The 17,309-nt window shown below is 40.9% G+C and overlaps 1 protein-coding gene across 3 annotated transcripts in view; it reads right to left on the bottom strand.

Annotated features, from left to right (window-relative positions):
- The window catches only part of NCKAP5 (NCK associated protein 5), a 205,899-nt gene extending 197,606 nt beyond the window's left edge, over positions 1-8,293 (bottom strand). For all 3 annotated transcript variants that reach the window (XM_071562747.1, XM_071562748.1, XM_071562749.1), the window contains exon 1: positions 8,227-8,293. In XM_071562747.1, coding sequence (XP_071418848.1) covers positions 8,227-8,229 — 3 coding nt within the window. In that variant the 5' untranslated portion in view covers positions 8,230-8,293. The remainder of the gene's footprint in view (positions 1-8,226) is intronic.
- Between the last annotated feature and the right edge of the window lie 9,016 nt (positions 8,294-17,309).

Genomic DNA, 17,309 nt, shown 5'->3' with positions numbered 1-17,309 from the left:
TGTCCAGCAGTGAAAATGCTCACCTGCCCTGATGGACTTGATTAGACTGGGGTAAAGTTGGGGAACTGGCATTTCTGCACTACACCATTCTGCCTGCCTTGCTTTAACTATACTTTACAAGGGAAATGAGCAACAAGCCCAAATCACTGTGAGGGCTACTGTAATGCACCCCACAGAACCCCCAGAAGAGATGATACAATATGGAAGTATCAGGAAAAGGGCAGAATTGCTGCAAAGGGTATTGGGACCAGTTTTGATTCAGCTGACTCAAATCAGTACAATAAGAAGTTTTATTTGGTCTTAACAGTTTCCATGATTTCAGAGTAAAACCTGAAAATATCAGAAAATATACTTATTTAAAAAACCCCCCAACAGCTATGACCCAAGTCTTTTAAGAAGATAAAGTAATGGATTTTAATTTGTTCTCTGAAGTAACATTGGAATCAGACCTTTTACCATAACACTTCATGGTAAGTATTATAAATTCTACAGTAAAAGTTCAACTACTGGCCACAAAAACAGGACAAAAAAAAAGGAAAAACCAAGCAAAAAAACTAGTGATTTCTTTTACTTTTTGCAATACATTAATTTTCCTGGTTCTTTTGAAAAAAAAAAAAGTTGTAACACCAAGTATATCACAGCAGTTTCACTACTACTAATCTGTATAAATTTACCTTCTGGTTTGCATAAAATTCAAACTGTTTTTCCAGTGCATAGATTCACCTTTCCTCTTCAGAGCCTCAGATGTTGTGACTAATTCTGTCCTACCTGAGATCCCTCTCTTGCAAGAGATAAAATCGGACCATAAATGTTCTGCCTTTTCAGCCTGCAGATCTGTGGCTCTATTCAGGTCATTCTTGCAAAAATATTAATCCACTGAGTGTGTGGCTTACTCGAGTCAACTCCTGCCATTGCCTGGAGGAGCTCAGGATTGCAGAGCTTAACCTTTGATATGAAAATGGCTGCAATTCACTGTTATTAGTGCATGGGCACATCACTCCTATTAGGCGGTGAGGTATTGCCTGGAGCAGGGCACATCTGCTTCTAGTCATAAAGCAGGATTTGCTCCATGCTGGAGCCAACTGCCACTCCGATACTCCGTACACCCATAGATGCTATGAGACTGCATGTGCCCTTTCTGTACTTGCACATCCCCTGCCTTTGTTATCCATAAATGGCAAATTCTACTGGAGGGCACTTTAGCTGATATGACATGCTTTCTACAGATTGCCCCTGTTGTACTTTCAAATGTTATATAAATGCATTTTGATGTTTAGTTGGTTTTGGGGTTTTTTTCATGTTCAGTGATTTTTACGTAATTCTGTTTGACTTTTTTTTTTTTTTTACGTCGACTAAATACTTGCAGAATCCTGCTGAGGAGACAGACCACGTCGGTGAGCTCCAAGCTGAGCGGCATAACTTATTTCTGCTCCTTTGAATATAGCACTGGTCCTTCCGTGCCGGTGGCTACTACAGCACTCCGTGGCAAGCAGAGCAAAACCCACCAAAACTGCGGACGGAGCATCTCTCCCTTTGGAATGGCGAGTACCAGCAACCCCTTCCCGGCCCCGGGTGTTTTTCCCGTGGCTGCAGCGCCCTCTCCTGGTGCATGGGCGGAGCCGGCAGCGCCCGGACGCGACCCAGCCGCGCTCACCCCGCTGCTGCTGCGTTCTGAAAAGCGAGGAAATCCCTCATAACTATTTATTGTGGAGGTCGGTGAATGAACAGGGCTCAGAAATTAATTAACCAGGGAAGAGCAACCCATGCTTTGCAGGGCAGCCGGCTCTGGGCAGAAGCAATCAGGCTCTCATTGGAAAATGACTGTTGAAAGGCATCATCAAGTTTAAGTCATAGAGAAGAATCCTCAGGTTCATAAAATCCAAAACCTGAAAATATCTACATATTTGCAAATTTGAACCAAACGACAAAAACATAGCCAGGACACAAGGTTTTATTTTAAAACCACTGAAGATAAAACTGCAAAGCTGTGAATGAGGACATTTGGCCTAATGAAGTATGAACAACTAATGAGGTCCAGGAGCATTAAACTAGGCTTGTAAAGAATTTCAATAATCATTATTGATGCTAAAACTACTACTAATGTCACTGAGTTTTCCATGAGGTCGGTATGATGAAGTTTCTCAGAAAAGGAGCCAGACAGCATGGCTAGTGGTATATAAATACACAGCTTCACAGAGAAGGCAGCACAGGGGTCAGATTGCATCTTTCTGGTTTAGGATATTTAATATTCAAAGAGACATTTCAAAACAGCTACTTTGCCTGTCTCTCTCTCTGCTACTGTCTAATTAAAGCACAGATAGATGCTTTCATAGATGTATGGACACAGAAGTTGGGAAAGACAATTTAGCCTTTCGTATCTCATCTTTAACACTTCATTTATTACTAAATATCCTTCCTCTGTTTTAACTGACCCGGGTGCTTCTGCAACAACAGCCTTCCCCGCTGCCGGAGGCGATGGCAGCGATTCATCACGCCGGGGACAGCGAGCGCCTCTGCGCTCGTGGCAGCACATTGTGCTGCCATCTGTAAGACTGGGGCTCAAGAGCAACCTCGGGATTCCCTCTCCTCCGTAAAAACAAGTGCAGATGTTAGGATAGGAGCTGGGCCTCAGAGCGCGCTGACCATTCTCCCGGTCAGAGGGCTCCCTGCTAGCTGATTAATGGGGCAGCATTAATAGCAGCTGCTGTGCTGAGCACAGAGCCGGGATGGTGGCCTGAGTCTCAGTGCACTGGCAGTGCTGAGCACCAGGAGAGGGAAATGTGGCTCCCAGGAGAGGCACAGTTTCCTACAGTCATGGGTTACCTCTATAACTGCGCATTTTCAACTTCCTAAAAAAAAGCAAAACAAAACAATCCAACAACAACAAAAAAAAAACCAAAACAAAAAACCCTAAACCACCACATGGAGATTTGGCTTTCTATTCTCAACTTCATTTCACTCAGCTTGACAAAGCATCATCAAGCTGAGGTCTAATCTCCTTTTTCTTCTCACCAAAAACTAGCATGCACATTAAAAGTCTGAATTTGAGTGAAACAGCAAACAACTGAAACTACATACAAAATCCCCAGGAGCCTGGAAAGTTGAGAATATCTGAGTTTCTATTGCTTTTAATAAAATTTCAGCAAAGATGTTTTCTGCACTTCAACACATCCATCTCCATGTGAATGCTACAGTCTGGCAGCATATGTTGAGAAGAGACAGATCTTTCCAAAGCTGATTACAAGTTCTGTTTCAATCTGGAAAAAAGACTGGATTGCACCACCCATGGTTTTGTAAGAGGTTGTTGTGTATACCTAAACACGTTACTTTTAAGAAAGTTGCCACAAGCACAAGTGACTCAGTTCCTTGCAATTGTGGGACATCTTACTGACACTGCGAGTTTTTTCATGCCTTTTTTACTTCTTCCACTCTTTATTTAAAAACTTGCAGTCTCCACTGTTTTACTGCAAAAACTGTTTGTAAAGCAAGAATTGTGCTGATCACATCAAAACTCATTAATATAACTTGTTTTTCCATTATTAGCACCATCTGATCCTGTTGAAAGCCTTAACCAGGGCTTTAATTTTTCCACAGAGAGCTTTAAATTAATTAGTGGTTTACATGCTAACAAAGAATCTGATACATTCATAAATCAATCTAATGCAGAAGGATTACCAGAGGGTGGAAACCTATTCAGTGGGGACCTCACATTCACTTAACATGGTGAGTTTTTAACAAAAGGGTGCAGGTGTGGAATAGACGGGTACCAGGAAGAGCCCATGATAATCACTTTGCATCACTTAAAAACGCAGCAGGACACATGATAAATCAGAGCCTAGGGCCCACCCTAAGTGAAACTCATGTGGATATAAAAGGCAGTATCATCCCACTTTAACCTTCACAGCTAAATTGCCAGAGTGGTACAATTTCTTTTATGTAGGTTACAGGCCACTGAACTAATGGAAAATAGAGTTGAATCAAAGGACTTGGATGGGAAGTACAAACTAACTAAACTGTGTAACATAGGTATTAATAAAGGTATCAAATAAAAAATTTAACATTTTTTTCTGTCAGGTTATTAAAACATAACCTGTGTATACTTTTGGCTCTTTTTAGACTTTTAAACTAGTTTCTGCTAACACAATACTTACTCTGTCAAGAGAACTCTGCCATGTAACTGTGGCAGCATTATTGCCATATTTTTCCTAAACTGATGCTGCTCACTGTTAAGAAAATTTCAGCAAAATGAACAGTTTTCCTGGTCATGTTTTGTGTCCAAAAATCTAAAGTCATGGCCTTAAAAAATAAAAAAATACTTCGATGACTACAGTGGTTTTCAGTCTTTACCATGTTTTGAAATAAACCTGTGATCTGCTTAGAAAGCTTCTTATTTTAAGAATGGGATCTGTCACAACAGACACCTGCACAGCCCCATCAAATGCAGTACAAACTGTACACAGACTGATTGTCTCCTTACAAAATGGCAAAATATCCTTGATGAGTCAGAAGAGACATGACTAAGAAAATGGTGAACATGCACACTATGAAATTAAAGACCATGAGTGACAGGAAGAGCCAAAAGCAATCCCAACTCAGTGCTGCTTAAACTTTCAGGAGATGGATTGGCAGTACGTAATTTTGCATTTGGATAAAGAATAATCAATATTTACTGATAGTAACTCATAAAATAAAGAAACCTGAGCAACTGTCAGGTATTCAGTGTGAATTATTCAGTTCTCTTAATTAAAGTAAGTCATAAATACACCCTCAATCCAATATATGAGGTATCAGATTTTCCATACAACCATATGGAAAAGACATTTGTACATTTTTGGTGATAAATATTTATCTTGAAATGAAGCATCTTCATTTAATCTTCTATACTACCTTCCAGTAACAAATCAGCCATGAAAAAAGTAACTCTGGGACATATTAAAAGCCCATGTCTTTTGGAGAGCATTGTGGTGCCCACACAGTGGTACCACACACAGCACACAATGCCTGATCTCCAGCATCAGCTGAAGTATCCTCAGAAAAACATCTCATAAACATGCATTTCATCATCACTCACCAGATGTTATTTATAAGATGTAAAACCCCATGTTTTGAGCAAAGACACCACAGTTTAAGTAGTTTTGTAGTGGGTGCTTTGTATTTGTCATTGATTTCATGTACGTGTCTGCCTTGCTGCAGGGATTCCTGTAATGCTGGGTGAACCCAAGCAGGAAGGACAGGAAAACCCAGTGCACCACGTGTCCTTCCAGCACACCAGTGGCAGGGCAGCACACACAGGGCCAGGGCACACACTGCCTGCTCACTGACTGGGCTCACCCTAAAAATGAGTGTGGTTTACATAACAAGGTCACCTCTTACCCTCCTCATGACCTATCTGTGACAGCAAAACCCAAACAATGGGGTTTTTTTAAGAAGCAGGAAAAACTAGTGGTTATTAAATGAGGTGCCATCCTGCCAAAGGCTTGGGTGATGCTTTGCACAGTTGCTGGGATGCAGGGTAGCAGTGTGGCAGCACCAGCTCATCAGCTTCCCGTCCTGCTTCATGTCTGCTGTAAGAAATGCTCTCCACAAGCCTGAGCAAGGCACTGAGCATGGCATTAAAGGTGGCATGTGCTGTCACCTGCGCTCGTCCCAAATGAAGGGGTTAGTTCCCCGAAGACCTTCATGCCAATCTAACCAGCACAACAAACAAAACCAAAAATGGGAGCGAGGAAAGGCGATTAGTTAATTAGTGATTAACTAAAGCTGTGGCCCGTCACTGGCAGGGAGGCTGCAGGGGGTGCCATCCCTTTGATCCTGAGTCACAGCCGGTGACAGCACAGCAGAGCCCCCTCGGGCACTCCGTGGCTGGCTGGTGCCACTGCCCAGCCTCCTCCCCGCCAGCCCCAGGGGACTCTCTGCTCTCCCGGGGTATGTCCATCACACCAAAAACAGCAGCACATGGATTCGGCACCCTGCGGGCAGGCTGCTGGCAGCCAGCACTGCTCCAGAGGAAGCCTCGCCATTTGCCAAAGCCTTGCTTGCTCAGCCGAAATTTCGCCATGAATGTTTGCTGCTCCAAACCCAGGATGTGCTGCCGGCCCCTCGCTGCAGGCCCTGACAACGCAGCTACACAGCTTCCTCCATCCCTGGCCTCCCCTGGTGTTCAAATACTCCAGCCCCTGGACCCTTACTGCTCTCGTACTGCTCATAGCCCAGCAAGTTCATTAAGGTTAATTAATGACTGCTGTGTTTCATATTAAAATCACCGGCTCTAAGCTCTGAGACACAAAGAACTTTCCATATATCAACGACTTCAAAGCAATTGTATCTACAGGGGCATTCGCCCTTGGCTCTAGTTGCAGGATAATTGTGTATATTATCCCTCAGGGAAATGGGGAAAAAACTTCCCAGTATTTACCTTGAGGGAAGACTGCGCCCCCGTAGAGCTACCTGTCACCTCCTAATGGGTTACAACACTTGGCCTCTCAACAAATTATACAAAATTACACCCTGGTTAGCAGGGCAATGTGATTAATCCCACAAGACCGCAGTGAAAGGCACAAGAAGTGTCTGACACTCTGGAGATGAGCCACGAGGTTGGTGCATACAGCAAAAGCCTTACCAGCTCTAGAAGGTTAATCAGTAATGCTCATTTCATAAAGTTTTGGATTATCCCACTAAGTGTATTTTACACTCAATATATTGTATTATTGCTATGCCTCCAAGGGAATGCTAGCTTAAAAAAAAATTATAGGAAACATTTCAAATAGAGTAAACAGCTCTTCCCAGATTTTGACATTTATTTACACTGAAAACTAAAATGCAATTGCAAATCCAATGCCTGATCTTTGCCATTCTTCCTCAGGCAAAATTCCTCCTGGAGGCAGCAGTAGTTTTATCTCAGTCAGACTCTTGCATTGCAACTTAACCTGATAAAAGTTTGTTTCTCAGTTCCTCCAGGACTTCTGTGCCCATGTGCATACATTACCCTCTGGCCAGGCTTCCTGGCCGCTTAAACCCCGTCTCAAAGCCTTGTGGCCAACCCAGCCTCGCCACAGATCCCAAGGCAGGCACATCAGGGTGCTGTGGGGATGGGAGAGAGCAGCAATTCCCACAGCCAATCTGGGCATGCAGCAGGAGTTCTGGGCAAATCAGCCATACCTGCCTTAGCAAACCCCACTCATCTCCTTCCCTTCTCTACAAGGCATTCAGAGCCCATTCAGAGTCCATATCCCAGCAGAGCCCCCAAGAGGCATTCCCCCCTCATGTGGGGCCACGGTGAGAGCCATCAATTCAGAGCTGGTTTCTCCTATCTGTCACTTAGGTCCCTCCAAATCTCACTTCATTGTATTAATGACTGATTATTTATAAAATTCACTCACTAGAGGCAGGTGAGACTTTAAGGACCCTGCAGCACACAGCTCATGAAGTGGTCCACTCCCCAGAGACCTTCTACAGCTGCTCCGCACCAAGTTAAACAAACTTGGGACCAAATTCTTTCACAACCAACTATGCAACTCACTCAGATCAGTAGCAGTTCCATGAGTATGTTTAAGGGGACTTGTTTGATTTTAAGGTTTTTGAATGGGTCTGCTTTATCCCATGGAAGCTTAAGATATTTTATCTTAAGACAGGGACATACAAACTCCTTAACAGATGGGAACAGTTCCTTAGATATTAAGTAATTAAGCATACTCAGCATATGTTGGCTCCTAATGAAAATTGTTTTGAAGAGATAAGGCACTCTATAAATTGAGGTTTGTGGTTAACCAAAAATCTGCCATTTCATCTTTTGCTCACAAGGCTAATCTCATGAATTGCTATATGAAAAAAGAAGATGCAAGGAGCATTACATGATTTACAAAATTATCAGATTGAGGATTTTTTTAAGCTTCCATGCCTGTGTTCCTCCATTTTCTGTAGCTGGCTAAGATTTAATATGCAAGTAAATCTACTGTTTTTTGATCTGAAATTGCCTTTTCTTGCTTGCCTTACTTCCAGTTCCAGTAAGGAGCATCAGCAGGAAAAACCTTTCTCTACCATGGCTATTCCAAGGAAGCCAAGGTAGACCCTTAAGTTTTCTCACATTTATGAATACATTGTTGGCAGTGCTTCATTATATCCAGGACAGCCCCAATGCTCTGGTGACCACCTTCAGCAAGACCAAACATACCTAAGGGCTGAGGCAGTAAGACAAGAATGGCAAAGCAGTGAGTAGCTGCAGCTTACCATGGCTCCTTCACTCTTACTCTGTGCAACTTCCCTCTGCAGCCGAGCCACAGACAGCTTCTCCCTACGGAAAGAAAATTGTGTGAATAGCAGTTCATTTTTCACCGTCGGAGTGAACGCGGCACTTTCCCATTGGGGTGGCATTCCTGCACAGCGCTCGGGAAACCCTCCCAGCAGGCCCTGCTCTCCCCGCCGTGTTTCTCTGCAATATTTAGTGGCTGCATTATTGTTTCATTTTGTGGCACTTTGACAGAGCTGTCAATAAATCAACGGAATCTAAACATCATTTGCTCCATTCAAACAACAAAGTAGCTCATCATGCCAGTGATATGGAAACAGACTGTGCAAATCAGATTGTGTTATTTATTTTCCTATAGCCTCGCACCTCAGCTTTATTCTGCACCATATTAACATAAGCCAGAAGGCTGCTGGATCACCAATAAATATATGCCTAAAATTAAAAAAATCTATATCTAAACATACTGTGCTGCATTTTGCAACTTGAGAATAATTACTTTTTTTTTTCTAATTAGCCCTTTTTCATACAAGATCCTTACCCAAATGTTTGGCTCAACTCAACTAACAATTAATTTGCTTAATTAATGATTTGGCAATCACAACACATTTTCAAGTACACTGAAAAATTGTAAGAAAGGAATGACAAGTAGGGTTTAGCATACATAGAAAGGGAAAGACATTTTCACAGTGCGTGAACTGGAGAAGTATAGAACATACTAAGTATGTGAACTGCTAAACCTAGGCAGTGAAAGGTGGTGCAGGAACCAACAACTGCAGGAGGGGTACAGGAAGACAGGAATTTGCTCTATAAACTCAGCAAAGCAGAAGATACCTTTGATGCTTTGAAAGACCACAGAAAACGGGACTCTGAGCCAAGTTAGTGTGGGATAAGATAAAAAGGTAGATTCTTTAACATCCAGGCCTTCAGGAACACATAATGACATGCTTTGTGTGTGTGTGTGTGCATGTGCACGTGTGTGCCCCAACACTGGTTACATGGTTTTGTTCATGATCTCCATCTAATCCCTAGTTCACACATCTTTTGGTCCAGTTCTATCCCATCCCCAGCACACCCTGTCAGGAATTGAGTCTGGGGGAGAGTGGGACCTTCTCTTCATTATCCTTCTCTTCCACAGAGCACTCAGGGATAATTGGAGGTCTTCCACTGTTCTGGCTTTGAGGTTGATGGCCTATGTTTATGTCTCGTGGAGCAGGCTTTAAGATAATATTCAGCTTTCTACCTTGAAAAGAAGTCTAAACAACTAAGGGAATTTTAGGCACTGATATAGGATAGGGGTTAGAATACATAAACATTGAACTTAAGTGCTAGAAATACTAACACACTAAAATCTGCATTTACTACAGTTACAAGTATTTCTAAAATCTATAAAAATTAAAAAATCTAAAATCAAAAAAACCACTGAGGCATCACCTGAGAGAACACATGGGACTTAAGAAACCTACAATAATTTAAAAAGGATCCACTATCAAGTTCGAAATTTTCTCATTTACTTGTCTTTTGACCAGAAATACTACCAGGACTTACTGGAAAGAAAGACCTGAAACATCCCAGTGCAGCATCCTGGCACTTATCTGAGATACATAAAATGTCTGGCCCAGTGACTACTCAGTGTAATGCCAGTACAAGAGTGCCAGTGGCTCAGGCCTGATGGCATAACTCTGGTCAGGCAGCGTCTGTTTGATGGCTGGCAGGACCAACTTCGTGCCACTGGTGAAGGGCTCCAGCCACAAGCCCACTGGCCGTGCCAATCAGGCTTTCCTGAGACAATTTGGGTTAGGAAAGAAAACCTTCCTATTGTGCAATGCAGGGAAGTATGAAATCTTGAAATCATACAGCCACGTCTCGCAGTTCTTGCAGGAAAGAAGAGCAGGCATTGGAAACTCCATTCCCCAAAAATCTGCAAAGGTGCCAAGCCAGAGCAGAGGAAGCACCCAGGTTCTGTAACTGCTCCTGTCATTGACTGGGTCACTCTCATTCAGCATGAAAAACTATCTGCTCTACAGTATGTCATTCCCACACTTGCAAATAAAAAGTACCCTTTAAACCATTTCTCAGGAACCACTCCTGACCAGGAATATCTGCACATACCTGCCTGATTACTGAAAAATGACAGCACTCCTGTTAATCAGCCACAGCTCAACATAAGCCTGGGTCACTGAACCAGTCCCCCCCTCCATCTCCCTAGATGTGGTATTTAAGTCTCCTTCATGGTCACCTTGCCCCCACGTGCTTGCTGCACCCTCACAACACTCCCCACTCAGCTGGTAAAGCATGGTTAGCAGATTAACACCAGGCATTGCTAATACTGTGATTTGCAAACAGGTATGATGCTGAAACCACTGAGTATCAGCAAAAGTTGAAGATGATACAGCCACATCCCTGCAGAACTTGCTTTTGCATTCTCCAGCATGATATCAAGATCTTCTTTTGCACATGTGGAAAATGATGCAAAACTGAGAAGTGGCATTAGTACAGCACAAATAGCCTTAACACAAATATCCCAAAAACAGCTTCTAAAAGACACATCCCAACCTCCCTCTTCCTTGTTCAGATACAATCACAGGCAAATTACAAAATTGGTTAATCCTATTTTAAGGATTTAGTTCATCTGCTGGAAATAGCCCCTCGCATTTTTGCACTGCTTCAGTGCCCTAATATGTTCTAGTGGAAAAAGTGAATATTCCCTTTGAGGAGGTTTTGACCTTTTAATTGCAAAACAAATGCCTAAAGATATTTTATGAGAAAGTATGTGGGGGGTGGGGAGAGAATAAACAAACAAACCCCCTCTCACACCACTCCTCCATTCACTTCCTGCCAGTGGTCTGAGAGATTTATCGAGTTATGCCTCCTACATCAGGAATACTTCAACTTGCCTCTGTCCATGTTACCTCCACCATGGAATCAGTTCCACATCTCTGGAATTTCATTAAATTTCACTCAAGCTTCACTCGCAAAGAGGGTTCCTCCTAAGGATAGCAGACTTCCCTATCTGGGTGAGGATCCTGGCTGAGATTCAAGAGCAAATTGATCCCTTAGCAATTTTCCTAGTGAAGGAGAGCAAAGACTGGCATTCTCATACTATGTTTATAACATTGCTTATATCAGGAACCAAACAATATAAGAAAATTAAAAAGAAATCTGACCATCATGTAGGAGAAAAAAAATCTGCCACAGTGGATACAGAAGGGCCATTTTTTTCAACAGTGTCTACAAATAAGTCAATTTTGAAGCAAGCAAACTGTGGTCCTGCTTCATCCCTCCCACATTCAGTCCCCAGATGAAGGAGGTGTGCACTCACAGCCAGACCCACGCAGAAGGTTACCTTCATCTGGGCAGGACACCCAGCAGAGGCTCAGCATGCCTGTGGCCCACAGTCACCCTTGAGACCATTCCAGGGAGCTTCATTTGTGATGTCCTTGGCCCATTGCCCACAGTGAGGTATTTCCCACTACCTCTATACAAACATACACTGGTGTAATGGGCAAGAAATGTGGTCAGAATCCTGTTACAAGCCAACAGCATTTAACACCAATTTGCAGTGTTGGAAATTTTCACATAAGATACGTGACAAGAACTTTCAGGTCTAAGAATGACCAAATAAACCCTTTGGTTACTGTCCACCATCTCAGTCAGTTCTAATTAAGGCAGCACCTTCAGCAACTACTCTCAGCTCCCATTTTTAACATGGTGTTACAATTGAATAAGCATTTTACTATAATAACAAGCTTTTAGCTGCTTTAGCCTTTCAGATGTTTCAAATGCAAAGAACATTTGACATGCAGCTTCACAGTTAATCCTGTTCTCTTAATCTTTGCTTTTAAATAGGAAAAACCAGTAACATTATTTTGTTGCTATATGGGTTTATTTATTTTTAATCGAGTATGTTTCATCCCTATAGCATGTTTAATTAGCGAAGTTAATTAGCAACTACAGACAACCTGGAAGGAAACAAAATCTTCTCTGAGGATTTAAAAAATTAAAATATGTTCATTGAGAAGTTCTCATATTCACTTTTGAAAAACTTCCACATGATAAAAGGTTTACAAAAACGCTCTTTGAAAGCACAGTTTATACTCTTAAGTTTGAATATTTGTATTGTAAGTGGCAAAATTCCCAGCCAAGAACTTTGCAAAGAAATAATTAAAGGAGCCAAACAAGGATTCAATTATATCCTTTCCAGATGGAACCAAACACACAAGTAGTCACTGTGTGGATGGAAGAAAGATACATTTCAAGACTCAGTATTGCTAGTAGAGATTGCAGGAGCTTGTTCTAAAAAACAACAGTTTGAGGAAACCCCATTTAGTCCAAGAAAAACACAAATGTGCTAAATAATTCTGCAAATTCAGAATTCTCCTTAAAGTGAAATTTCTCCTTCACTCTCCTTTCCCAGCAGTTCAACTCATTCAACTACCAGACAATGAAACCCTGTATCACGTAACAGTGACAGCTCAGGCCCTCACTATAAAACTGTGCTGCTCAAGCTTCTCCCAGTCCATGAGGGCAAAGGCAAGGAAGTCAATGCAATCACAAACCTCTACCTATCCCCTAATTCTGAACAAATGTTTATACAGTTCTTGATATAGTAACAGATATCCTCGGATCAAAGACAATAAAAGTTACACTGGATACATAAAAGACACCATTTTTCTTAGTTGTTCTCTGTATTGCTACTTTACTTCGATACGACAAACCCAAAAAGTTCTAGCAGTGAACTTCGGCTTCACAAATCTTGATTTTCATTTTTTATTTTGAATCCTCAGATTCAGAAGGTCATAGATACAGGGCTTTGTGTCTCCATCTAACACAGAAAGGTATTAACTTGAAACAGCTTCTGGATAAAGTTAAAATGTGCTGAATTATATCCATTTGCCAAGACCTCAGCCATATATAAATAATAATTTTACCATTTTAATTAAGAAAAATAATTTTATCTTAATGAAGAACACAGCCAAGACATAAAAGAAAGGAAAATGTCCAGAAACATCATCCAAAAGTTAAGGTTTCAGCAAACCTTAAGCTCCATGACCCACTAGGAAGACGAGGGCTCTATCCCACTCTCACACTGTTCTTTCTCTCCTGCCCTGGTCACACACTGCAGCCCCGTGACCTGCCAGCAAGGATTGACAGCTCTTGAATTTTCAACATCAACACTTAAGATTTCCAATTTGTCCTATTTACTCTTTCCTAAGGAAATTATTACTTCTCTACGCAAGGAATGAATATGGACAAATTTTAACAGGTATGACAGCTCCCAAGTTATTCATTTCTATACTTATCCTTTTTTTTATGAATGGGAAAGTGTTTTCTTCATGTTTTATTCTGCCTTGGAAATTTTCACTTCAAACCAACTTCATTTAGAAGTGGTCAGTTCTGCAACATAAAGTGAACTCTAACTTTTCTTGTAATTTTATAACTTTCCCTATTTGTAAACCCAGAAAATCACCTACTGACAAAGTCAAGGTTTGAAAATACATTGAACATTTTTCTGATTGTTGGTGACTGTGGCCAAGCAGAGTGGCCAAGTTACATCCCAGCGAGTCCCTCTCTGCTATTTTGGAACAGAAATTCCAACCAAGTTTCTGCTCTACACTATTGCTGTGAGATTCAGAAAGTGAATTAATACTTTGTTCTCACAGAGAAGAAGTAAACAGAAAAATTACAGAGACTCAGAACCTGAATTTACAAGGCCTTCCAAACCACTGTGCCTTGGAACTACCCCTTGTTTATCTCCTACTGTGAGAATTTGAAATCCAGCTTACAGCAAAAAGAGCTAGAAATCTTAAACAGCAAGCCTTGGTCAACAAAGGCTGAGAGAAATTCCATCACCAAGAACAGAGGAGGCTTGGTAATGTTCAACTTGAAGATAAGCTGTCTCCTGCCTTAACATAAGAAAAGAGTCTAGAATGAATGTTATCAGATTTTGTTGTAATCTCCTGCTGTCTTCCCTCCATAAATTCCTGAAATTACCATAACCCTTCCTACCTATTAGCATGTGTCTCCCTGAAACCTTAAAAAGTGGTCAAATGTTTAATAAAGGATTCTAGTTTTTGTTCCCCATGCTGGGATTGTGTAGTTTTTGACCGTCTCAACCTACCAAAATTATTTCTCCTTTACTTTGTAGCCATAGCATTGTTTTTCAAATAAACCAGAAAAAAGCACAAATAAACCCCATTAAACACAGTGTGGTGCTAACAACTGACCTAGGAGCAGGCAGGGCACTAGTTTGTACAGAAACACAAGCCCAGCTTCCTTCATCTCTTGGTTGAAGGAGTTTCCAGGGAGGGATTCCCATCCGAATGGTGACCAGGCTTGACCTCATCGAGTCTATGAGATCTGACAAGGGAAGAGCCGAGGGTGGAATGGCTGCAGTGAACTAATGTGCCTCTTTCAGCTCCCATTGCGATTGCAGTGGGCAGCGACACCGCAGCCTCCCCTCCAACCCACGGCCACGCACAGCAAAGGCATTTGCTGCTTTATAAATGTCAGCCTCGTGTGCATTGGGAAACTGGGCTTTTAGGGTTGCAATGGCTTAACTAGATCTGGCAATAAAAGAGTTGTCTTGCAAAAAAAATTCATTGCAAATTTAAAGCTGAGTGAAGTATGAGCTTTATTTAATTATTTTTACCGTAATTGCAAAGACTGGAGTTATAATAACAGAAGTACTAATGCTGTCAGGCAGAAGCAGAATAAATAGGATGAGTTACCAGCAAGGCACAGGCTCCTATTTACTGCTAATTTATTTGTAATAAAAGGTAAGCATACAGAAAATATAATTTACATTAAACTGCTCTTCTATAAGACATGATTCTGCCAAATCCACACAAGCAAAACAAGTAGCAACTTATTTAAACTGTATTTTCTTTGAGTGACACTAAGAGCAAGGAAAAAACTTAAAATTATAACCATAATCTAAAATAGGTATCAGCAATCCCCATGGGCTCCTCACTAATATCCAGTGCATTTTAATGTATATTAATCTGAGGAAGTTCAAAGACAACCATCTAGTTACTTCCCAGAAGCATCCAAACAAGACACCAAAAGAAAGACCATGGAAGAAATCACAGGATAACAGTTCAGAAAGAAGGAGGCAAGGAGAGGAATATTGTGAGGGCAGAGCCTTTATTATAAAAGCAAAAACATTGTTTTTGGCTAAGAAAGAGAGCCAAAACCATGGCAAAGAAATTAAAAAGGAAAGGTTATCAGGAGTCCATGGCAGATTATCACCAATTTGTTTGCGACAGAATACTCTCCCAGCACAGGTACAGCAGTCGAGGCCAGCTGGACACCTGAAGAGGGTGATTCTCTTCCTCTGAGCACGTGCATGGGGACGGATGGCAATGCATTGCCACAGGAGCATCCTCTATCCCATTGGCAATCTTGATTATTGACATTTATTGTTTTCAGCAATGACATTATGAGTGCAAGGCTCTCACTTTAATGTTTCACTGGTGTTTCAGACAACATTTCAAATTTATCTCTTAATTTTGGAGTGCCTTCTTCCATTATTAGCACAGACTTCACAACACTGCCCAGCTCTCAAATTTTGTATATATTTAGGCCAACAGACATAGTTACAGAGGTCTAGATCCAAAGTTTAAAATGTTGGGGTTTTGTTCTCTTGAGTTTTGAGATGGTTTACAACTTTGGTGATGTAGAAAAACCAGCAAGTGAAGAGCAAAAGCTTTATAAATAGAAACTTTTCAATAGCTTTCACTAGTAATCGCTAAATAATTAGAATGACTAAACAGAGCCACCAAAGAAGAGATGGAGATGATATTGACCATCACAATCAACGCAGTTTCTTGACTAATCAAAAAACAGGCAAAAAAAAAGTGATTCTTTCCTCGTGATGCACACATTTAGTTGTAGGACAAAAGATTAATGTCTGTATGATACAATGCCAAATCATTCAGATAATTATGAATTATACTAAGAAATCATTTCACAAATCTCCTGGAAAATCTCACTTATGACCATTATTCATGAGATAATGCACTCAGCTGCAATTTTTTTCAGATTCATTCCTCTGAAGTCTTTCTTTTGGGCTCAGATTCCAGGTGGAAGAAGAAAATGGGTGGGGAAAAAAAAAGTTGGATTTCTTTTTATGGGAGACAAAATAGAGGACCCTCCACACACACATTTTCCTGATCATCTTTAAAGTCTGCAAGCAGTAGTGGGAGATACAGACTTATTTTCAAAAACAGCCCAAACATAAATCAGTGATTTGCAGCAGGCAAGGGAGATACACCCAGCTCTCAACTACAACCTCAAGTATGAAACATCAAAATCTAAGTGCTAAGAAACACCAGGTAAACAGCACTAGAATACTGAACTCCAAAATACATCTAAAGTACAGGTTTTCACATTATAAATTAAACAATCCATGTACTATGTAAACCTTGCATTTATACGAAAACAAAATTAAGGTTTTAGCAGGGCCAAATCCTGCACAGATTTTCTCCCTCTTTAAACCATTTTGATTCAATATATCGCAACTAAACTACTAAAACTCACTACTGCAAATAAATGAGCACTGGATCCGTCCCACAAAATTTGTTATTATTAAAAGTGGTACATTAACCTTATTGTCTCTGTTCTGAAATCCACACTGTTAAATACCAAGCAGAAGCAATTTGACAAATTCACACTGCTGTAATTTGGAATTTCTTGACATAAGTGACTGATAAATTAAAATTTATCAATTTTAATGTTACATTAGCAGTAGTATTTGTATTTAATGCTGTATTATTTCCGCCAATAAGTTGCAATCCAAGAAGCATACAGTGGGAATTTGTACAATTAGGCAAACTGCCAAGTTCTCAAAGACTCATCATCATGGAAAACGTCAGTGTTCAAACAGACAAAAAAAAAAAAGAGGAAAAGGACTAATAGAAGGCAGTTTGGAATATTAATTCAGCAAAAGAAAGTTTAAATTGTGATATAGGCTGCTGTTGCATATAGATCCCCATCCTTTACCACAAAAATTACTGCCTGCTCTTTCTTTTTTTTCAGATGCTACTTTTAAAGAATATCTTACACT

The sequence above is a fragment of the Pithys albifrons genome, chromosome 8 (genome assembly GCF_047495875.1).
Source record: "Pithys albifrons albifrons isolate INPA30051 chromosome 8, PitAlb_v1, whole genome shotgun sequence".
NCBI lineage: Eukaryota > Metazoa > Chordata > Aves > Passeriformes > Thamnophilidae > Pithys > Pithys albifrons.
Note: the sequence above shows the minus strand (reverse complement) of the source record. Positions and strands in the feature narration are given on the sequence as shown.